General features: G+C 35.9%; 2 protein-coding genes across 2 annotated transcripts; one reads left to right on the forward strand and one right to left on the reverse strand.

Moving 5' to 3' along the window:
- The first annotated feature begins 281 nt into the window (after positions 1-281).
- On the forward strand, positions 282-2940 carry LOC139891297 (violaxanthin de-epoxidase, chloroplastic). Its single transcript, XM_071874250.1, has 2 exons — positions 282-576; positions 1494-2940. Exons 1-2 carry the CDS (start codon positions 565-567, stop codon positions 2751-2753), a joined length of 1272 nt encoding a protein of 423 aa, XP_071730351.1. The 5' UTR covers positions 282-564; the 3' UTR covers positions 2754-2940.
- A 170-nt stretch (positions 2941-3110) lies between these two features.
- LOC139891298 (clathrin interactor EPSIN 1) lies at positions 3111-9630 on the reverse strand. The gene is made up of 11 exons (XM_071874251.1): positions 9454-9630; positions 9304-9355; positions 7110-7189; positions 6941-7019; positions 6741-6824; positions 6466-6611; positions 5553-5798; positions 5112-5254; positions 4533-4726; positions 4031-4421; positions 3111-3651 (listed from the first exon to the last, which is right to left on the reverse strand). The coding sequence occupies exons 1-11, from the start codon at positions 9492-9494 to the stop codon at positions 3419-3421; spliced, it is 1689 nt and encodes a 562-aa protein (XP_071730352.1). The 5' UTR covers positions 9495-9630; the 3' UTR covers positions 3111-3418.
- Between the last annotated feature and the right edge of the window lie 14670 nt (positions 9631-24300).

The following is a 24300-nucleotide window of genomic DNA, read 5'->3' on the forward strand; positions in this document are numbered from 1 at the left end:
CCCAAAAAAGGGCTAATTAGTACGTTGCAAATTGCAATGGACCTCACCCCATGAACTATTGGGTCTAATTGGTTCGGTCTACTTAAAGTTAGGACTAGGCCCAATAAAGTTGGGCTAACTTGACCACTCATTATTATTATAATTGCCCAACTACATGTTATCTTCCCACAAGCACCTCCACTCATTTCATTACCAATTTCTCATTACTTAATTCTGCACAAATACATACAATAATTATAATTCATCATGAGTTGTTTGAACACACCATTACCACATCCTCCTCCTCCTCATCATAATCGTAATTATTACGATCACGATACGCCGTTCATTTTTCACCGGCACCGGAGCTTGTCGCTACCTGCTATCTTCAGGCAAAAATTATTCACGGTGTTACCAAAACGAACACTAATTTGTTCAGTTTTACAAACTGACGATAGCGTTACGTCATCAAATTCAGATTTATGTTCGACAGAAGAAGCTAATGTTACTGATGACGTTAGGATTGTGGCTGTTGTAGGAGAAGGTGCTATCAGTCCTCTTAAATCAGCATCGTGGCTTGATGTTATGCTTCACACTGTAAGAAATGCATATAGTTTTCATCTTACTTATAGTTATGATTTCTACGTACGTGTAATTTGATCGAATTTAGTTAATTTGATCCTGCTACACTTTTTAATTGCTTTTTTTTTTTAATTGCTTATTTTGTTATGTAATATTAATTCGAAGAGTCAATAATGTGAATCAGTGCATATGTTTTATAAAATTGATCACTCTTTAGGTGTGATTTTAGGGGAATTTTTTAGTAGGTTTTATTCTTTGTGTATTTGGTCACAAAAACGTTGAATGAGCATTGGTTATAGTATCTAGTAAACAACAAATAAGCAATGCTCAGTTAACAACGCATATTCTTATCAACGTATGCAATATTTTTTAATTTCTATCTCGAAAAGCTTATTGTGTCTTCTTGCATACGGTTTATCTCTTTTTTTAGAACGGCAAACTCACACACCCGGCATAATTTTACACGAATAATGTCGTGAATAGGACTTGAACCCATGACCTCAAGGTCATAGGGGCTCCTCGATACCGCTAGGCCAAAGGCCCTAACCCTTTGGTCTTGCATACAGTTTCTCTAACGATTACTTTATCAGTGTTCTAATGTTATTGTTTTTAGAATGCGAGTTTTTCTTCTTTTTATGTGGATTTATAGGTGATTAGGATTTTATGCTTATTCTAGAACGATGCCATTAGTCATCCTAGTTTTCAAAGGAATAGGTGCGTACTAGTTGTTACCATACTTTTATAAATGTTGCTGTCCATTTTTCGGAAGTAATTAAAGTTGTTCAATGAGCAAATTCGAAGGTCTGTCATTCTATGCTGACAGATGAACTATTCAAGCTTCTTTCATGTTTGTATGCTTCTATTAAATAAAAGTGGCATGGTGATGTAAAAGGCTTACTCATACCTTTCTTATTCATTTTATGTGAAAACAGGCTGAAAGATTGAAATGGGTTGATGACAATTACAAGATGGTTTCATTTACAGACAGCTTTACCAAGTTTGAAGATCTTGAAAAGGAGTTAAAGACTGCAAACATTTTACTAGTTGTTTCTGTAACAAAGCCAGAATCAGTAGAGTGGCTCAAACGTTACAGCCAAAACGTCCCAAACGTGATCTGCTTTGATTCTTCACCAGCATTAGAAAATAAACTAGGAGGGTTGTTTCTTCCAAAAGAAAACAACAGTAACATATTCAGTAAATTAAACAAGAAAACAAAGGAGCTAGCACAAACTATATCTGAAGCATGGATCAGACATAATTCTGATGATATAAGGTTCTGCTTATTAATCATAGTTAATGCTTACATAAAACCAGTTCCCATTTTGCAAAATTTAAGAGCTCAGGGTTTTTCCACCTTAAATTGCATGGTCAAAAACTGCGGTCGCCAGGTTTTAAACTGTCTTCTAGATCCTAACTGTAGAAAAGCTCTTCAGTGCTTGAATCAATGTAGTCCAGTTGATCAAGTATGCAACTATCAATGTATAGCTTCCTATGAAAGCCCGATTTTAGAAGAATTTTCTCTTTGTGTATTACAGAAACACAATTGTCTTGATTTAGATGCAAAAATCCCTGAAAAACCGTTTGTTCTGCCAATGGTTAACTTTCGAGGCGAAATATTATCACATGAAGTGGCTGAGGATCTTTTCATTGGTTGGCTCGGTAATCTTGAATGGAGTTGGCGTGTTGTTGCGGGTCAAAACCCGGCGTACGATCAGTTCCCGTGTCAATACCAGCTTTTTTATAGGGGAAAGGCCCGGGGTTCATTTTGGTATGAGCCCGTTTTTCAAGTGAAAACTTTGGATGGTAAGCTTGTGTGGAGGAGACGAAAGTATAGAGTTAAAAGAGGGAAAGTTGCGGGTACTTTTAACTTTAGTGTGTTGGATAATGGGGTTGTGTCGAATGAGTATTGGACGATTGTCGATGTATCTGAAGATTTAAGTTGGGGTTTGTTTCATTATAGTGGTGCTGCTCGAGTTGCAGGACAGAGTTATACGGGTGCGGTTTTGGTGAGTCCGAATGGGGAGTACCCAAATGAGAAGGAAAAAGATAGGTTACTTTTGGCATTGGATAGGTGTTGTATTAAAGAGTGGGAGTTGTTTGATGTTGATAATTGTTCGTGTAACGATCCACCTTTGGGACTGCCAGAAGGTTCACGCTTGCGCACAATTGTTCAGGTTGATAATTATGAGTGATGCTTGATTTATACATTTTGGTGAATATATGCACGACTTGTAAACATGTAATTGTTAGATTTGCTAGTAATGATTGGCTTATTGAGAAGGTACACTTGGTATGATCTTAAACATTTTATGTTCAAATAGTTTTTTCGTCGTCCATAAGCCATTAGTGTATCAATATTATGAATATATATTTACTACATCGATGATTATCGAGATTTTGAAAACTAGCTGCGAATTAGTTAGCAACAACCATTGTGTTTATTTCGGCTGGCTAAAATAATGTATGTACTTTTGATGCTGGTAACTTATCCTAGTTTCTCTTACAAAATCTTCACCAGCTACACATCAGGTATACATAAAACTCATATCTCTATAATACAAAGTTTCATTTATTGTAATAATCGTAGATGCTAAGAAACATCACGCTATAAGAACGTTTAGTTTTAATCGACACACAAATGAACAGAGTATTTAACAACTAGGTAGGGTACAAATGGGGGAGTAAAATTGATTGCAATAAACAATGCTTAGGAAACACTCAGTCTCATAAACTCGCTACCTTGTTATCGACTCATCAACAACTTTAGTAGACATTTCAATACCAAGACAAAATGATCTCACTCAGAATCATATACTTAAAAGGTAACTGCATAAATTTCAGTAATCCAACCGAACTTTTACTTTTGGAAGCTGCCGTATTGATTTTGGGGCCCGCTAAGACTAGAGAAGAAATCGTCCATGTCTGTTGCTGCCGTTGTTGAGGTTGAAAACCCAGTTGATTTACCAAGTCCAGATCCGGTGCCCATGGCTCTACCCATGTATAAAGAATTTGGAAGTCCTTTGTCTTTTTCCTCAGCTCCAACAGACAAACCACCCACAATGCCCACATCAGTTAGATCTACCTTCTTGGCTGCATACAAAAACCAAATATTAGATGTACACTTTTAAATTTGATATGAGCCAATGGTTAAAGCATACAGTCACTAACTACCATTTTAATGATAAACGGGTCAATTTGGCTTGTAACTTATCTCAAACAGACCAATTGAAAAATAATTAGTTAAACAAGAAACGAGTCAAATCTCCCACATCATTTTTTCGAATTGGTAGTTATATAATGACATTGATATCTGATATGCATGCATTAATTTATTTTTAAATAGACACAAGATGTTAGTAATACTGTACTAGAAAATGAAATGTTTCAACCCATACACATGATAAATACATCAATTTAATTTAGTTTTAGAAAGTGACAGATTTAACTTTAGATCGAAAGAGTCACTTACGTCCGGTTATATTGAGATCAATTAGTCCACGGCTCAAAGAATCAGCCCAAACTCCAGATTTAACTTGAAAACCATCCTTCTTTAATGGAGGTGTAGGTGCAGCAGGAGTTTTATAACTTTGGTTGTTTGAGCTGCTGCCACTATCCATGAAACTCTGAGCGGGCTCTGTAGATACCGAATCCGTATGCGAAGAAAATGAACCAAAAAAATCAGAATTATCAAAATTGTTCAATGGAACAGAAGCAAACGGGTCAACTGTTTGACTTGGCATTGTCTTGGTTTCTGTGGGCTTGATCTCCGGTACGACTACTTGTTCAGAAGCCGCAAAAAAGTCAACAGCAGGAGTGACTGCAGAATTTGCAGGAGGAGATGCAAAAAGATCAACTTTAGCCTGTAAAATATTTGAAAAGTTATATCAACTGTGACGTTAATTTTACGGTTTTTTATAAACTGTATCTTTATCTTTATTTTTATACAAAATGTGAGGGGGAGATGACTTCACCTCAGATCCAGATGTTCCCCCTGCCACATTTGTTGGTGCTGATACAAAAGCAGAGTCAGCAAACAAGTCAACTTCTTCAGACACACTATTTCCGTTAAGATTCTGTGTGGGACCAGATGTTGGTGCATCCAATAGATCTCCAATCAAACTGTCTCCAAACAAATCCACTTGTGGAGAGCTTACGGCAGCCGCCTCTGCAACACACCAAAACATTGCATCAATAAACTATAGCAACAACCATTTTATAAAATGTCAGTCCTACCCTACGTCCTGAGATATCTTTACATGAGATGTTAATTTTATTTTGACATGGTACAAAATATTAGAAGTGGCCAACTCTCATATCCAGCAACTTGAGAGATTTCTTATATTAAAGCGGTACTGATATTATATGAATGCAATTAAAGCAGTGTAAATGAACTCATAACCAAGCAGTCAAGTAACATGAAGAAAAACATCAAATATCAATGAAGTGCATGGTGCAGATTATGCATGTTCTGTAGGAACAAATCAAATGCATGAACCATAAAAACGCCGATGAACTGAACTCTTTTCAAGACATCATAGTGGAAGGCTTACTTGCATTTGATGTTCCGCGAGGGTCGAAATCATCAAAATCATCATCATCATTGTTATTTGAAGGTGCACTAGAGGAATACTTATCAGCAGCATTCTTTATAGATGGTTTTGATGCACCACCAGCAGAAGAATCTTGAATGGTGCTGTTAAGTATTAGTAACATGATAGTATTAGTAATAAGATAGTATAAGTTAAGAGATAATTGAACAGATTAATACGCCAAATATTAGTTCAACTCTGATCTCACAACCTTTTGCAACCTTCTGATTTTATTAATGAGAAAAGCATAGCTTACAGATTCAGAAACAGTCAAAACATCATATTTTAAGTTTAACAGTTTCTTACTTCACTTTAGTTGTAACAACGTTCAGATATGTAGCTGATAAAATCTATGCAGATTAAGTAATTTTTAACGCAACTTTAAAAGTAGAAAAATCAAACCTTCCATAACGAGACGACCCTTTCTTCGATGAGCTCCATGGGGTAGTGCTAGTAACATCTCGGCGTGGTTTAAATTTACCAGGTTCAAATCTATCTTCACTTAATTGATCTCTATCCTTAAAACTATCTTTAAATGTATCAGCGTCTCTTGAACCACCAAACCCACCATATCGATCATTTTTCGAAAAGCTACCTCCACCCGAGCCTGACTTAAACGTTATTCCAGTTGATGATAATCCGACGTACCTAATAATCAAATAACATAGTCCCATTAACTAAGTAGTATAGCATACAACAACAACAATAACATAAACAATAAGAGATTGCAAGTTCAGCCCTTTAAGTAATGAATGGGTCGATTAAGGTTATGTATTATCTTTACTTGGTCAATTATATACTCCATCCGTCCCAAAATAACTGTATCATTTGACTTTTAAAAGTCTTTCTTTCACAAATTTGACTTTGAATAATTTTATTTGTTTTATATAAAAGTTGATGAAATTTATATGAATGGACTAAGTTTTAAACGTGATTTCATTGTTGTAATTTTCATCAAATATTATATAACAAAAACATAAATGTTTAAAGTCAAAGTTGAAAAAAAAAAAGACTTCAAAAGTCAAACCGGAACAATTATTTTGGGACGGAGAGAGTAATAAATGGAATGGGTCAAAATTCACCAGAGTCGTAATTTTCATGCATAAAACATAGAAATAAATATTCAATTTCAAATAAATGTATTGAGATTAATTTTTTGATTTGAACAAAAAAAATGTCCACGGTCAACCTTTGATCCAACACAATTGTGAAAAGATCTGCCCGTTTGACCTCATATTTAACATGTCCGACCTCTCATTTTCCCACCTCTAACTAACAGTTATATCAATTTTAATGTATAAAAAACGTCGCTTACTTATCACGATTTGCAGCAGCTTTGTTTCTAGCTGCTTGTATCTTGTCTTTATCGTTTAGTAGAGCCACTATGTTCTCAACCTTTTTCCTCACATTGATTCCACTATCTTTTCCATTTGGTTCCACGTATTCAAAAGCAGATAGTGACTTTGTAATTGGAAGTTGAGGTGGAAAGATCCAAATGACAGTAATATAAGTCAGTTACTAATTTACAAATAAATGATCGAACAAATAAATAAACAAAAAAAAATTATTCTAGAACTGCAGAAAACATACAGAGATCTGGAAAGTATGTTCTATAATGTCATCAACTGCCCTCTCAGACCCATTTGCCACCAAATACTCTATCACGGCTAATGCCTGGAAATAAAACATCAAAAAATATATAAACAAGACATGCAGTTTTGATTTAAACAAGAGGTTCCATGTAAATTACCAACTAGTAACTGCATATGTGGACTCAAAAAAGATAGTACCTTGTACACATGACGCCAATTGCGGTCAGTTTCAGTTAATCTGGTCCACAGAACATTCATAACCATCTGACATTCAGAGCTGGAGTGCATATCGAGTGAGGCAAGAGTCATCATATTTAGTAAAAGAATAGTACAAAGAAAATTCTATTATTCACAAAGTTATATTTACAATTTTTTAGTCGCATGTGCAATCTCTGCCAATGCACTACCATGCGGACCCCAAGGTTCATCATCCGTTGCATCCAATACCTGTGATAAGATTTACTGAGGTTATACGAATGAACAGATATATTGGTTATCTGACGAGTGCCATATAAAAGAAGTCACATAAAAGGAGAATTTTAAATCGAACATACTAAAACACTAATGCCTATGATGTATAATCTTTGGACAACATATGGCCTTTTTCTGATACTTATGACATGTTCTATTATGATTTCATATCTAATGCTTTCCAAAGGCTTAACTGAGAGAGCGCCTAATATAATTGCTTGATGAAATATCAATGCAAGTAAAAAGTATTTGTATTTTCAGTTCAGCTAATTCAATTCAAGCAGCGACATGCAATCATGGTGTATGTACAACCCCTTCTCTAGCACTACGACGAGACTATTCATCTAAATGCATAGCACAAGTTTGCGATGTAACTATTAAAATCAAAATATCAATTTAAAAATAAAATAAAATGTTCATTTGTTAATTCTTAATTCCGGTTACGGGTCTCGTCACTCGGGGATCGTTACCAGTGGGGACCCAATGTGGTTGTCGCTAGGGAAGTTTCCACTGCGAACATCTTAATTGACCAAGATTGTTGACTGTTGAATTTAATTTATAGTTTCAGAAGTTCATAGCAGTCTAGCAGATCATTTACAAGCAAACCCTAGCATTTCTGACTCTTGATTATTGTCAATGTATGAATACAGTTTCAATTTTTTCTCCTAATCAATCATGGGCTTCACTGCCACAGAACCAAATGAAAGATTCAATTCAGCATTTTGTAAATAGATTCAAATAATGTGTGTAAAGCACAAAAATAAACATATTAATCATTAGTTCAACAATAACTAATCTTTTGGTTACTAAAATGCTTTGGCCTTTAAAACAGAAATAACAAAATGGTAGTTTTAAGAATTTGGTCCAACATTCCAACATATACAGCCAAGGTTGCAAAATTTGTTATTCGGGGATTAATCAGTCGGGACTTTGAAAGGATTAATCGGCAATTCGGGGATTAATCGGATTGTACTTTATACGCTTAAATGATCAATTTTAAAAATTTAAGTGTAAATATAGAAGAAAACCATAAACATAAACTTTAACATAATTGTCTAAAAATTTTCATTTTATTCAATAACTCTAAAGTATTAGTTTATATTCATGTTGAAATGTTGACCAATTTTGACTTTGACCGACTTTGATTACCAAATTCGATTTCGAAGCATCAATCTATGTTGACCGACTAATTAAACGGATTTTGGAAAAACGGAACTGCTCTTAAAAATGAGTAATCGGGGATTAAACGGGTTACCTAATGGCATCATATATTATATATACAATAAAAATTTGAACAATATTTAAATTCATTAATTCCTTGCATACCACTCCATGTAGCAGACTGTACAAGGTATTTTGATCACAAATCATGCTACTTTCAGAAATCGATAAATTAAAATACGATAACACCACAGTCCACAGCCATTCAGTCTATAACATCTAATCATACAAAAGACAGACATCGATCCATTCAAATGAATGTTATAAGCATGTTGATATTAAACTTAATCAGCTATCAGCTATTCTACATAAAATGATCCACAGATCTTGAACCATGATCATAATCTCATAGCTTAACAAGCTTATATCTACTAACGTGCAAGGATATATAACACTTGTCTACTTCCTTTTCAAAGCTGAGATACTACAATTCACTTTACGATATCGATCTCTGAAATCCTTCAACTCAATATAAACAAACAAAGAAAACAAAATCCTCCTATCCAATAAAGAGCAAGACTTTAAATCCTAATAGACGAACCTGAAACCTTTATAAATGCAAAACTAAAATAAAGTTCAACACTATTTTACATTGTCACAAACATTATTCTATTGCATATGGAGTAACAATCAAATGACTAAATTCACATCAATTTCAAAGTTATAAAGTTACTTTTTGTATTGTTAATTATTTAATTTACCATTTCCACTACCACAATGAATCCACATAAGCCCTAGATCTTATAATCTGAGTAACCAATTGCACAAATGCTCATACAAAAGAATACATGTACATACATACATATGTGTATATAATCATTTCAAAAGGCTACAATTGCATGATTACAGCAATTAACTGTTGTAATTACCTTCTGTTCAATCTCAGGAACCTTCAATACCTTCAAATTCACCTCTCTTTTTCTGTAATTATGATGAAAGCTTTGTTATTAACCGAAAAACATATACGGAGTACATGTGATTTTGTAGACAGATTCAAAATAAAATAGAATTGAGCTTACATCTCGCGAACGGTTTGATCGAACACCTTCATGAAATCCATGTTTGATCTGTAAAAGAATGGAAGATAGAAGAATTGGGGATTTTGTTAATTGAACGGAAATGGATCTACGGATGAATCGTTTGGGTACCTTTCAGAGAGGAGACGATATAGATCTATACAATTTTAATTTTTATATTTTCTATTTTTTACATAAAAGATACTACGTAATACTAATACTATACTAATACCAATACTAATACTAATATACTAATACTAATGGTTATAAAAGTTAAATTATTAAGGGTATGTTTGGCTGAGTAGCTTAGCTTATGGTAGCTTACGAGAGCTTGAGTTTATGATTTTAATAAGTTCCAAGTCATAAGTTTTGTTTGGTAGACATAAAAAGCAGAACTTATGAAAATTATAAGCTCTTAAAAAATAAGTTACTTGTAGTAGCTTATGAAAAAAAAAGTAGAGCTTATGAACTGGAAAATAAGTTCCGGCTAGTTTACCAAACACTTATAAAAAATAATAAGCTCCAGCTATCAGCTTTAAAAATAAGCTCCAGCTCCAGCTCTAGTCTATAAGCTCCAGCTCCAGCTATAAGCTCCAGCTCCAGCTAGTTTCACCCAAACACACCCTAAATTGTACAAATATAAATTAGTTTAAACATATTTACCTATATAATACGAGTAACGTATTTTGCTTAAGAGCACCTAGTGTTTCCAGTCCCTTGCACCGTCGATCAAATTGACGGGCAAAAGCACTGCCCCGCCCCAACTTCAATTTCAACGTCTCCCTCTCATTCTATTAATCAATTTGCCTGAAATATAGAGCTTTAGATTGACCTCGTGGGAGTTTTCTACCGGATCTATTCAGGATGCAGGGGGTGCATCGTTCACACTATACTCCACAATTAGTAGCCTATGGACCCAACCTTCCCTAGGCACGGTTGACCTCATACGGACTCTAACCTCTCCTAGGCACGGTCTCGAGTCCCCAGTCTCCCTAGGCCCGACTGGTGCCATTCACATAGTGTACACATAATTCACATACAACATCAGGCAAACGATAGTATTCTATCATGGCAATTCCTACACTATGCATGGTAAAAGAGTCAACCACTGTAGCATGATATGCTACTTAAACTCTATCCGTAGATAGACCCACTCACCAATTACCAGCAACTGCTCAGTTATTATTTCTGAGCTTCCTCCTTATCCTTATCTCCTGAGAACAGCAAAAACCAAGTTAGAATAGTGTTCCCATTAAGATTAGACACACTGACAGCGAATTATAGCAAATTAGTAAAAAAATGCGTCCGCTAAAATTTTCATGCTTAACACTTGTGCACTTTCAAAATTTACATCCTGAACACCAAAATACAAACGGGCAGTATAACGGCTAGAAAAAAGCACTTTGGTAAAACATTCTGCCCTGGACACACAGTCGGTCGACTGTCTCCTCAATCGGTCGACTAACGTAGACAGTCGGTCGACTGTTGACACAACCGGTCGACTGACTTTCCCAATCGGTCGACTTATTTGGTATATCCACAACCGGCCGAAAGTCAAACTCAGTCGGTCGGTTCACTCGCCAGTCGGTCGGTTCACCCTCAGTCGGTCGACTGTCGACCGACAGTCGGCCGACTGTGTTCATCTTCCTCAGAAACTGAACAAAGGCTACGGACTTCACGATGAAATCCTCAAATCTCGATCTAGAGCTCGTTTTAAACACCAAAATCGACTACCACTTGTTCACTACTTGTTATAGACTCAAAATTCACAACAATTTGACCATAACAACACTTAAATCACTTGTTTTGACACAAATTCAAGCTTTTTACAAAACTCACACAAAACCAAGAATTTAACAACGAATTGAACACAAAAACACATGTTACTTACCTTGATAGACTCAGTAACCTGTAAGAAACAAGATGGTATGAACAATTTGAGCTCTAGAACACAATTTAGGAATTAGGGTTAGAAGAGGTGGAAGTTAGGTACGGGAGTGAAGAATGAATTTTCTAGAAATGGGAAGGAAATACAGTACACTAGTCTCTTAGTTGGGTTTAATTCCCACACTGAGCAACACACGGGTATTTACCAGTTATCTGATATCTTTCGCACAAGATTAGGTAACCCAAACGAGGTCCAAATAAAATAAACAAACCTGTTCTGGGACCCTTGTCACAAACTGGTCACAACACAACTATAATAAAACACTAATAAATTAATTAAAATAAAAATCACTTAAGACTAAGCACAAACCCTAAGGGCAAAAATAGTCCACTTACAACTAGTCCGGGTTTCAGTCTGTTACAAATCCACCCCCCTTAAGGAGATTCCGTCCTCGGAATCTGGTCTTGGTCAAACAAATGAGGGTAGCGGTTTCTCATCAACTCTTCTGTTTCCCACGTAAGATTAGAACTCAAACTGTGTTTCCACTCAATCAATACCATCGGAATCTCTTTCTTTCTCAGCTTAGTCACCTTTTGGTCAATCACACGGACCGGCTCTTCCACCAATTTCTTATTCAAATCGACCCTTAAATCTTCTAAAGGAAGAAGTTGTGTTTCATCGTCGACTTTACACTTACGAAGATAACATACGTTGAATGTATTATGAATACCAGCTAACTCTGGCGGAAGATCTAACACCACAGTCTGATCATTCAACACTTCACTGATCGGAAACGGACCAATAAATCTCGGTGCTAACTTACCACGTTTACCGAATCTGATAACCCCTTTCCACGGCGAAACTTTCAGATACACTCGTTCACCCACATTAAAGGTTACCGGACGTCTACGCGGATCAACATACATTTTCTGCCTATCTCTAGCGGCTTTCAACTTTTCTCTCGCAATTGCAACTTTTTCGGCTGTCATTTGAACAATTTCGGGACCTGCAAACTGCTTCTCCCCGGCTTCTAACCAACAAGTCGGAGTTCTGCAACGACGACCGTACAACATTTCATAGGGCGGCATTCCTATACTCGAATGATATGAATTATTATACGCGAATTCGACCAACGGTAAATGTGTATCCCACGAACCACCGTATTCTAACACACAAGCCCTTAACATATCCTCCAAAGTCTGTATCGTTCTTTCACTCTGACCATCTGTCTGAGGATGATAAGCTGTACTTAAATTCACACGTGTACCCAAATTTTGTTGAAGACTGTTCCAAAAATTCGACACAAATATGGAATCTCTGTCTGAAACGATCGATAACGGCACACCATGTCGACTAACTATTTCTTTCACATACAAATCGGCTAACTCACTTAACGAAGCTGTCTCACGAGTAGCAAGAAAATGAGCACTTTTAGTTAGATGATCCACTATTACCCAAATCATATCATGTCGTTTCTGAGTTCGAGGTAATTTGGTCACAAAATCCATCGTTATATGTTCCCATTTCCACTCTGGAATCTGTAACTGACGTAGCGAACCATAAGGTTTCTGATGTTCTGCCTTCACTTGAGCACAAATATGGCACTTTTCGACATATCGAGCGATATCTGTTTTCATTGTCGGCCACCAATACACTGTTTTCAAATCATGATACATCTTATTACTACCCGGATGTACTGTCAATCTTGATTTGTGAGCTTCTGTCATGATTAAATCTCTCAAATCTCCAAGCTTAGGCACCCAAACACGATTGTTTAAGGTCTTTAGTCCACGTGAGTCATCAATTAAGTCCACTTTTCGTTTGATCATTTGTTCATATTTAATATGTTCGTCCTCCAAAGCACAGGCCTGAGCGGTTCTTAAGCTGTTAATCAAATATGAAGTTATATTCAAACGAAGGAATTTCACATTTTCACTTGACTTTTTACGACTTAGCGCATCTGCAACCACATTTGCCTTACCCGGATGATATTTAATTTCACAATCATAATCTTTGATCAACTCTTGCCACCGTCTCTGACGCATATTCAGTTCTTTCTGTGAGAAGATATATTGCAAACTCTTATGATCTGTACAAATAACACAATGAGTTCCATACAAATAATGTCTCCACAGTTTCAAAGCAAACACTACTGCAGCCATTTCAAGATCATGCACTGGATAATTCTTCTCATGAACTTTCAACTGTCGCGAGGCGTAGGCGATTACTTTATCTCTCTGCATTAAGACACAACCCAACCCAGCATATGATGCATCACAGTATACCACGAAGTCGTCTGAACCTTCTGGTAAAGCTAACACTGGTGCCTGACACAGTAGCCGTTTCAATATCTGAAAAGCCTTTTCCTGTTCATCAGTCCATCGAAAGGCTATATCTTTACGAGTCAACTTAGTCAATGGACCCGCTATTTTAGAGAAATCTTTGATAAACCTGCGATAATAACCAGCCAATCCCAGAAAACTCTTAATCTCAGTCGGAGTCCTCGGAGAATTCCAATTCATTACCGCTTCTATCTTTGTCGGATCAAATTTTATACCCTCGGTACAAATCACATGACCCAAAAACTGCACTTCACGTAACCAAAATTCACACTTTGAAAATTTTGCAAATAGTTGCTCACGTTTTAACAAGTTCAAAACCAATCTCAGATGTTCAGCATGTTCACTCTCTGTTTTCGAATACACCAATATATCATCAATAAACACAATCACAAACTTATCTAAGAATGGACGACACACTCTATTCATTAGATCCATGAAGACTGCTGGCGCATTCGTCAACCCAAACGGCATGACAAGAAATTCATAATGACCATACCTTGTTCTGAACGCTGTTTTCGGTATATCTGATTCAGCAACACGAACCTGATGATATCCGGATCGTAAGTCTATCTTAGAAAAGAATGAAGCACCCTGTAACTGGTCGAACAAATCGTCTATTCGAGGTAACGGATACTTATTCTTCACTGTTCTTTTGTTCAATTCACGATAATCAATACACATACGCATTGACCCATCTTTCTTTTTAACAAACAATACCGGAGCACCCCACGGTGAAGAACTCGGTCGGATAAACCCACGATCTAATAACTCTTGAATCTGTGACATCATTTCACGGATTTCAGACGACGCTAATCGGTATGGAGCTTTTGCAACTGGAGTTGTTCCAGGAACCAACTCAATCTTATATTCGACTTCCCTTACCGGCGACAGACCTGGTAACTCATCTGGGAACACTTCGGGAAATTCTGATACTACTGGAATATCGGCCACTATTCTCTTTTCTTTCTTCGCATCAATCACATACGCAAGAAACGAATCACAACCCTTTTCCATCGACTTTTTCGCTTTCATCATGGTTATCAACGGAAAATTATACCCACCCCGCTCCCCTCGGGCCACAACACGGGTTCCATCGGTCAAACGAAAGGTAATCATTTTCCTATCACACTTAATATTAGCCCTAAGCGAGCTTAGCCAATCCATTCCTAATACTACATCAAAGCTAGGAATAGGTAACACTAAACAAGTCACCGGGAAAGACTTCCCTTCAATCTCTATACAAACCCCAGACACATATGTTGTGACTGGTGTGATCTTACCATCGGCTACTTCTACACTAACTGGCTTGGGTAACACATTAGCTGGTAAATTCAACTTAGCATAGAAATCTAGGGACATAAAACACCTATTGGCACCACAATCAAACAATACACGAGTAGGTATTGAGTTGATTAGAAACATACCGGTGATCACTTCGTCGGTTGCCACAGCATTCTCAACTGACATCTGAAAAGCTCTAGCCTCTGCTGTTGGAGGGTTCTTCCTCTTCTGCCCACTCGAGGCAGTTGACCCTACGGCTGATGCTGAACGCGCCCCTGACCCTGCCCCGGAACTACCACTTTTCGACGGACAACTAACTGCACGATGCCCTGGTTTATGACAACTCCAACACACACTATTCGGATACGGACATGCTGAAGACTCATGCCCAACCACACCACACTTTAAGCATCTTCTTGTAGCCTCAGAACACTGACCACTGTGAGAAGATCGACACGTGTGACACCAATTCCCTTTACCTGATCCAGATCCAGAACTACTCTGACCACTTTTACCCTTCGATTTAAACCCACTAGACTTCTTGAATTTAGATCCTGATTGACCAGATACTTGCCCACCTTGTTGTAGCACATTACCAAACATTCTGTTTCTGGCAGCCTGAACATCACTTTCTACCATCTTAGCCATCACAACAGCTTGAGACAATGATGTAGCTGTTCTAACAAAAGTTCTGTACTCAGGCAGAATGATATTAACAAAATGTTGGATACGAGACGCTTCGTCTGGCACCCATTGTTGTACAAACCTAAGTTTATCCATAAACTTCTCTACTACCTCATCGATCGTCATTTGAGGTGTCATCTTCATTTCAAGAAACTCAGTCTTGATTCGGTTCATATCAAATGGATTACAATATTGTTCACACACCTTCCCATGAAACTGCTCCCAAGTGATCATACTCACTTGTTCTTTCGGTATACTGGAAATCAAGGAATCCCACCAAATCATAGCCCTACCTTTCAACATTCGACTAGCATATGTCACTTTCAGCTCGGGTTCACACTGGCACGCTTCAAATACCCTTTCAACTTCTCGCAACCAATTGAGAGTTACAGTCGGATCAGTACTTCCAGAGAACTCAGAGGGTTTGCAATCACGGAAGTTCTTATAAGTACACTTTTTGGGTGGTTGCATGTAAGGTTGTTGAAACATTTGCATTTGGTACGGGTTCATCATCATGGGATTTTGGTAAGTAAAAGTGTTTTGCGGTGGCATATAATATTGGTTAGGTATTTGATTCTGAAACTGGTTCTGGTGCACATTAGGTATCGTTTGGGATTGCGCGGTTGGGAATCCAGGTGGTGTATCATCATTTCCAGAATGCCTTGCCAATTCAAGCTCATTAATTTTGTCCTCAGCCTCTTTTAGCTTACTTTCTAATTGAAGGATGTAACTACTCTGATCATCATCAGACTCAACACCCTCTTCTGGTGCTCTAAATGTTCCGGGGTTGGATGGGCCAGTTGCATTTCTATCAGACATACCTGTGCTACAAATCAGCTCACACAAAAGCTTAGTGGATAACAGTTAGTTCAATCACAACTAACACACGTATATCCTATTTTCACTTAGCCCCCCACTCCCACAGACATGTTTGACTTGCCTCAGGGTTTGGGAACAAAGTACGCGCACACACTTGCTGCCAAACCATGCTCTGATACCAACTTGTAACACCGGCCATTTTTTTTTATACACAGCGGAAGACTTTATTAACAAACACAATATAAGTCACGCCATTACATCAATCCGTGCGATTATGTTTAAGTTTACACAACGGTGTTACGTTATTACAAAACTTTATTTATACAAAAGTCCACATCAGAGTTAGGTTGTCAAACATGTCTTTTGCAATAGCACCCTTCCCGACTAGCAGTACCTAAACCTGCAAGGGGAGAATATGTGGGGGATTAGCGCACCGCTAAGTGAATGGAATCTATCTAACAGATATAGCTTAAGCCACACACAAGCTATACACTAACAACAACACTTGCTAACTACCAACTAGCAAACAATAAGACAATACGAGAATCGGCGGCTTGTACGAGTACACGACTCCCAGCTGATCGGGCCTGAGTCTACCGATAGTCCCTGCTACTCAATTAACAGTATAGTTATCCAGATGCAGGGGGTGCATCGTTCACACTATACTCCACAATTAGTAGCCTATGGACCCAACCTTCCCTAGGCACGGTTGACCTCATACGGACTCTAACCTCTCCTAGGCACGGTCTCGAGTCCCCAGTCTCCCTAGGCCCGACTGGTGCCATTCACATAGTGTACACATAATTCACATACAACATCAGGCAAACGATAGTATTCTATCATGGCAATTCCTACACTATGCATGGTAAAAGAGTCAACCACTGTAGCATGATATGCTACTTAAACTCTATCCGTAGATAGACCCACTCACCAATTACCAGCAACTGCTCAGTTATTATTTCTGAGCTTCCTCCTTATCCTTATCTCCTGAGAACAGCAAAAACCAAGTTAGAATAGTGTTCCCATCAAGATTAGACACACTGACAGCGAATTATAGCAAATTAGTAAAAAAATGCGTCCGCTAAAATTTTCATGCTTAACACTTGTGCACTTTCAAAATTTACATCCTGAACACCAAAATACAAACGGGCAGCATAACGGCTAGAAAAAAGCACTTTGGTAAAACATTCTGCCCTGGACACACAGTCGGTCGACTGTCTCCTCAATCGGTCGACTAACGTAGACAGTCGGTCGACTGTTGACACAACCGGTCGACTGACTTTCCCAATCGGTCGACTTATTTGGTATATCCACAACCGGCCGAAAGTCAAACTCAGTCGGTCGGTTCACTCGCCAGTCGGTCGGTTCACCCTCAGTCGGTCGACTGTCGACCGACAGTCGGCCGACTGTGTTCATCTTCCTCAGAAACTGAACAAAGGCTACGGACTTCACGATGAAATCCTCAAATCTCGATCTAGAGCTCGTTTTAAACACCAAAATCGACTACCACTTGTTCACTACTTGTTATAGACTCAAAATTCACAACAATTTGACCATAACAACACTTAAATCACTTGTTTTGACACAAATTCAAGCTTTTTACAAAACTCACACAAAACCAAGAATTTAACAACGAATTGAACACAAAAACACATGTTACTTACCTTGATAGACTCAGTAACCTGTAAGAAACAAGATGGTATGAACAATTTGAGCTCTAGAACACAATTTAGGAATTAGGGTTAGAAGAGGTGGAAGTTAGGTACGGGAGTGAAGAATGAATTTTCTAGAAATGGGAAGGAAATACAGTACACTAGTCTCTTAGTTGGGTTTAATTCCCACACTGAGCAACACACGGGTATTTACCAGTTATCTGATATCTTTCGCACAAGATTAGGTAACCCAAACGAGGTCCAAATAAAATAAACAAACCTGTTCTGGGACCCTTGTCACAAACTGGTCACAACACAACTATAATAAAACACTAATAAATTAATTAAAATAAAAATCACTTAAGACTAAGCACAAACCCTAAGGGCAAAAATAGTCCACTTACAACTAGCCCGGGTTTCAGTCTGTTACAATCACTACCCAACAATGAGGACTGATTATGAGTATCACAAGTCAATAATTTACTCAGACACAACCTACAACTCCTTAAAATTCGATTTTTTTTAAACAGAAGTTAAAGGAAGAACAAGCACGCTCTGTTCATGTATCCCTAAATCAAATACTTTGAATTCGAGTTTAATTTCAAAAACCTTTATTGCAGTTAGGTTAGGAATCCTTCATTTAAACTTCCTGTAAGTCTTCAAATTTCAATTTTTAATATCGAGGCTGAATTCACGAGTCAAAGCGTATTTTTGAAAAAGTCAAACTTTTTGATCATGGTAAAATTCGAATCGGTTTTGACGTTTCTGTTGAAATTGACGATTCAAAAAGTTTCTATTTACGAATTGAAACAGGTTTCATGTTATAAGTTTAGTCTAATACGATCTAGAATTCATAATCATAAAATGAGTTTTTTTTTTTTTTTTTTTTTGCGAACCAAACAGCAACGACCTGTTTCTTTTTCTTTTTTTCTTTTTTTCGTTTTCAATTAATTCATAACTGATATAGATTAATTAAATATTGTTTGAGAATCCTAAAATCGTTTAATTGATTGAAAGTTAAGTTAAATGAATTTTGGTCGATGGTGTCTGAGTTTGTGAAGAAGAAAGAGAAACAGAAATAAATCACGGGCTATATTTAGTTTAAGGGTGTTCTAAATCAGAAACTGGGCAACAGCCCAACGGTTCAGAGTGTTTAAGGATGAGCGGGAGATCGCGGGTTCGATCCCGGGCAGTGGCATTTTTTTTTTTTTGAGTTTATTATTGAGGTAGTCACCACCCTTTTTGTTATTATTATTATTATTATTATTATTATTATTATTATTATTATTATTATTATTATTATTATTATTATTATTATTATTATTATTATTATTGTTATTTTTATTATTGTTATTAGTACTATTATTATTGTTAATGTTATTGCGATTTTTAGTAATATAATTATTATTATCTTTACAAATACAAGTATTAGGATAAAATTATCATTTATTATTATTATGATAACAACTAATATTATTAGTATTATTATGAAAATAATAAAATTATTGTTTTTCATTAACACTAGTATTATGAAAATAGGTATTATGATAAAATTTTCATGTATTATGATTGTAACTATAAGTATGAAATTTATTATTAATATCACTAATAGTTGTGTTAGTACTATTATCATGATAGGGTTATTATTATTATTATTATTATAATTATTATTATTATTATTATAATTCTTATTAGTATTATCACTTTTATTATTCTGTTTATTTAAAGTATCACTATGATTAAATTTTTTTTTATTAAAATTAAAATTATTATTATTATATTATAATAAATAAAGATTTTGTACATAAAATATATCTAATACATATACTATAATTATATTAATATTACCTATAATTATATATCAAACATATTAATATTTTTATGTATACAAAATAAACATATATATATTTTATAATTTAAGATATTATATATATATAAAAAAAATTAGTAGAAATTATATATAAACTACAACACTAAATATATAAGTATTATATAATTAATAGATGTAATTATTTGATTACCAATATATGTGTTAACATATATAAATGATATAGGTTCGTGAATCCGAGGCCAACCCTGCATTGTTCAATGTCGTCGTATGTATTTTTACTACAAAATACATTATAGTGAGTTTCATTTGCTCCCTTTTTAAATGCTTTTGCAATATATATTTTTGGGACTGAGAATACATGCGCTGCTTTATAAATGTTTGACGAAATAGACACAAGTACTTAAAACTACGTTCTATGGCTGGATTATTAAACCGAATATGCCCCTTTTTAGTCTGGTAATCTAAGAATTAGGGAACAGACACCCTAATTGACGCGAATCCTAAAGATAAATCTATTGGGCCTAACAAACCCCATCCAAAGTACCGGATGCTTTAGTACTTCGAAATTTATATCATGTCCGAAGGAGGATCCCGGAATGATGGGGATATTCTTATATGGATCTTGTTAATGTCGGTTACCAGGTGTTCACCATATGAATGATTTTTGTCTCTATGCATGGGACGTATATTTATGAGAAATGAAAATCTTGTGGTCTATTAAAATGATGGAAATGATTATTTATGTTAAACTAATGAACTCACCAACCTTTTAGTTGACACTTGAAAGCATGTTTATTCTCAGGTACGAAAGAAATCTTCCGCTGTGCATTTGCTCATTTTATAGATTTTACTTGGAGTCATTCATGGCATATTTCAAAAGACGTTGCATTCGAGTCGTCGAGTTCATCAAGATTATTATCAAGTCAATTATAGTTGGATATATTATGAATTGGTATGCATGTCTGTCAACTTTCGATGTAATGAAAGATTGTCTTTTCAAAAACGAATACAATGTTTGTAAAATATATCATATAGAGGTCAAGTACCTTGCAATGTAATCAACTGTTGTGAATCGTTTATAATCGATATGGACTTCGTCCGGATGGATTAGGATGGGTCTTCACAGTTGGTATCAGAGCAGTGATCTTAGCGAACCAGGTCTTGCATTAGTGAGTCTAACTGATAGTCGTTAGGATGCATTAGTAAGTCTGGACTTCGACCGTGTCTGCATGTCAAAAGTTTTGCTTATCATTTTTGTCAAAAATCATCTGTTTATCATCCTTAGGAATTTACCTGCTTATCATTCTTAGTCTAGACACATTTTACTGCATTGACTGCATGAATAGTGTATAGACAAAATTCATATCTTAGCATATCTACTAATCCATATCTTAGCGTATCTGTCACTGTAGACTTTATCTGACACGTTTCCTTAATTTTCTCCGTAATTCGCGGGATCTTTGGGAGTATGTATAGATATTCTATATATAATTAGAATATCATTCGATATTCGAAAATCATTTCATATCAAGACCCTTTAACTGATCGTGAGCGATGGATCCTACACCTAGCTTGGATTCCATTAGTTCCGAAAGTGATTTCGAGATGTATATTGAAGCAGACTCCGAAGTCAATGAATCAGAAGTGCCTCAACCATTTAGTTATTTTTCTTTCTGGAGGAGATGGGGGTGGGTTCGAGACTTACTCACTCGATGGAGAAATGAAGAAGGCGAGCCCTACTGCAAACCAAACTTACCTCCTAACATCGGAGAAAACGATGTACTCACCGGTGAACCTATGCGCAACACTGTATTCACCCTTCTTGCTAAAGTTTTCCACCTCGAAGGTCGCACTACTGCAATCTCAGAAAATATTCAACCTCTATTTCCGAATACCAACCGAAGGGGAATATTAGAAGAAGTTAGGGAACTTCGAATTGATAATCAAGATCTATCGAATCAGATGAGTGGATGGATAGAAATGATAGAGGGTAGGATAGAAAACCTGACAAGAATGGTGTGTGATCTACAAGCTATACTTACTACACCAACATCATCACCAACCTCAGCACCAACAACACTTGTAGCACCGACAACAATAGTACCACCATCAGCGGCACCAGCAGCATAACCAGTACCAACCACAACAACATCATCACACGTCTCAACCTCGCAGTCTATACCTCAAGCATAATCATCGTTCTACGAATCGTTCTACATAAACTATCTTCGTCCTTCATGGCGATTATATAATCTCTAATGTTTTAGAGATTATGTACTCTAGTTCTAGCCGTAAATCTGATGAGTTTAATATCACATTGACTCATTAAATCCATGATTACGTCTGAAGAAAATATATATGTATATATGTTTTCATAAAGATGGTAATTAAAAGTTTTATTGTATAAACTGTTAATGGTGAAAATATTTTAACGGGTAGGTAATACACGAGGAATATTTAGATTCCACATTAATAGGTTATACTGTACATTCTTCGAAGCTGATTCAACAGTCGTTTACTATCCTACTTACATCCACCGATATACAAATCCGTTCACCATAGAATAACCATATTCATCCAATTTCATATTGGGATTTTGAGTTATCAGAAATCCAACAAGTGGCATAATGAAGAAAATATTTGACAAAATAAAATTTGTTAGAAACAAACAAATTAACTATGAGAAATTTGTTAAGAATCCACGCTAACTGTTCCTAGCTAATTGATTACATTTTATTTATCACAATTTATTTATCGCAATTTATATTCTCGCAATTTTATTTATCGTCATTTAATTTCTGTTATTTATTTTACGCACTTTAAATATCGGGACACGTATACAAGGTTTTGACATATCATATCGACGCATTTATATATATTATTTGGAATAACCATAGACAATCTATATACTGTAATGATCGAGTTCACTATACAGGGTTGAGGTTGATTCTCAAATAATAAATATACTTTGAGTTGTGATCGAGTCTGAGACATGTACACGGGTCACGATACGTATTAATCAATTTGAATATTATATATTAAACTATATATAAATTATTGGACTGTTAACTGTGGACTATCGACCGTGGACTACCAACATTGGACAATTAAAATGAATTAAAATATTGATTATAACATATGAAACTAAATAATTCTTCAAGTTTTCCACTTGATTTCATCGTAAACCTCATTTGTATCTTGACGATTACAATCTGCGTTCAAACCTTTCATGATTCTTGAAAACACCTCATTCGAGAGGATGAACCAACCGCACTTCATCTACGGAAGAAAAGATTGATGCATATAGTTATGTACCTGAAAACACTCGGAACTTGAGTAAACGTTTAACACGTATCTGTGCTAGCTCCTTGGGCATTGTTATTACCGAAAATAACATTGCAATTCTTTTTCAAATTAGCCAAATTTGTCACAGCTCCAGCAAATCAACTTCAAATTTTCATTCGAATAAACCTTATTATAACTTTAATATATAAGTTTGCCTTTCGTCATCGATACCGGGAAACCGTTTATATCCCACCACATTAATAGCAAACTTACCAGCAACTTCATTACTCGTTGGCTTAAGTCTCTCCGAAGAATCATTATATTTGTTCGTTAAAACCTATTCATATACTCATCCACATCTTATAACGAGAATCACCACATCAATTACCGGGAATTAGCAATCAGTATTTTGAAATCTCGCAGCTTGTCTACATCAACAGTTATATACATATAACCTTTATCTCTTAGAATTATGATTTTTCCATTCTGAAATTCTGAAAAAGCACCCGGTCTACGAATCAATACTCTGAATGTTGAAAAAGCTAAATGAAGCAGCAAAAACTATAAACGACCTTAACAGACGAAAGTTTGATGATAAAGAATGGAGTGTTGGAAACGCTCAATAGAAAATTCAGTACCAAAAAGCGGATTATGCGAAATTATGAAGGAGACTGTAGATAAATCACAAGGACTAAACTTGTACATAAAGAATCCTGATGATTCTGATTCTGATAAAATCTTTAGCGAATATCTTGCTCCTTAATCGCTCTAAATCATTGTGAATGAATCTTTTCATCACAATTTGATTCTAAAATTCTAAGATATTATTGTATCTTTTATTATTAATATCCTCAATATTTCTGAAGATATTTTCATAAATATTCTTGTCCGATATTAATTATCTCTCCGCTCTATCTGTGTTATATCGTAAAAGAAACTGTTTTAGTTTCTAAAATTCTGAAGAATTCGAATTTGAATTATGAATGATTTTGAAGTAGTGTTGGAAATTGATGCATGAGTTAGTATAATATAATGACACTTGATCAACGTGATTATATTACAGTAAGT

The sequence above is a fragment of the Rutidosis leptorrhynchoides genome, chromosome 2 (genome assembly GCF_046630445.1).
Source record: "Rutidosis leptorrhynchoides isolate AG116_Rl617_1_P2 chromosome 2, CSIRO_AGI_Rlap_v1, whole genome shotgun sequence".
Classification (NCBI taxonomy): Eukaryota; Viridiplantae; Streptophyta; class Magnoliopsida; order Asterales; family Asteraceae; genus Rutidosis; species Rutidosis leptorrhynchoides.

Excerpts from the sequence above, each read along its gene's own strand:
- LOC139891298 (XM_071874251.1), bottom strand. The coding sequence starts at position 9,494 with ATGGATTTCATGAAGGTGTTCGATCAAACCGTTCGCGAGAT. Across the intron at positions 6,825-6,940 it reads ATTGGCGTCATGTGTACAAG|GCATTAGCCGTGATAGAGTA; the intron begins GTACTATCTTTT and ends TTTTATTTCCAG. Across the intron at positions 5,799-6,465 it reads GCTGCTGCAAATCGTGATAA|GTACGTCGGATTATCATCAA; the intron begins GTAAGCGACGTT and ends TTTGATTATTAG.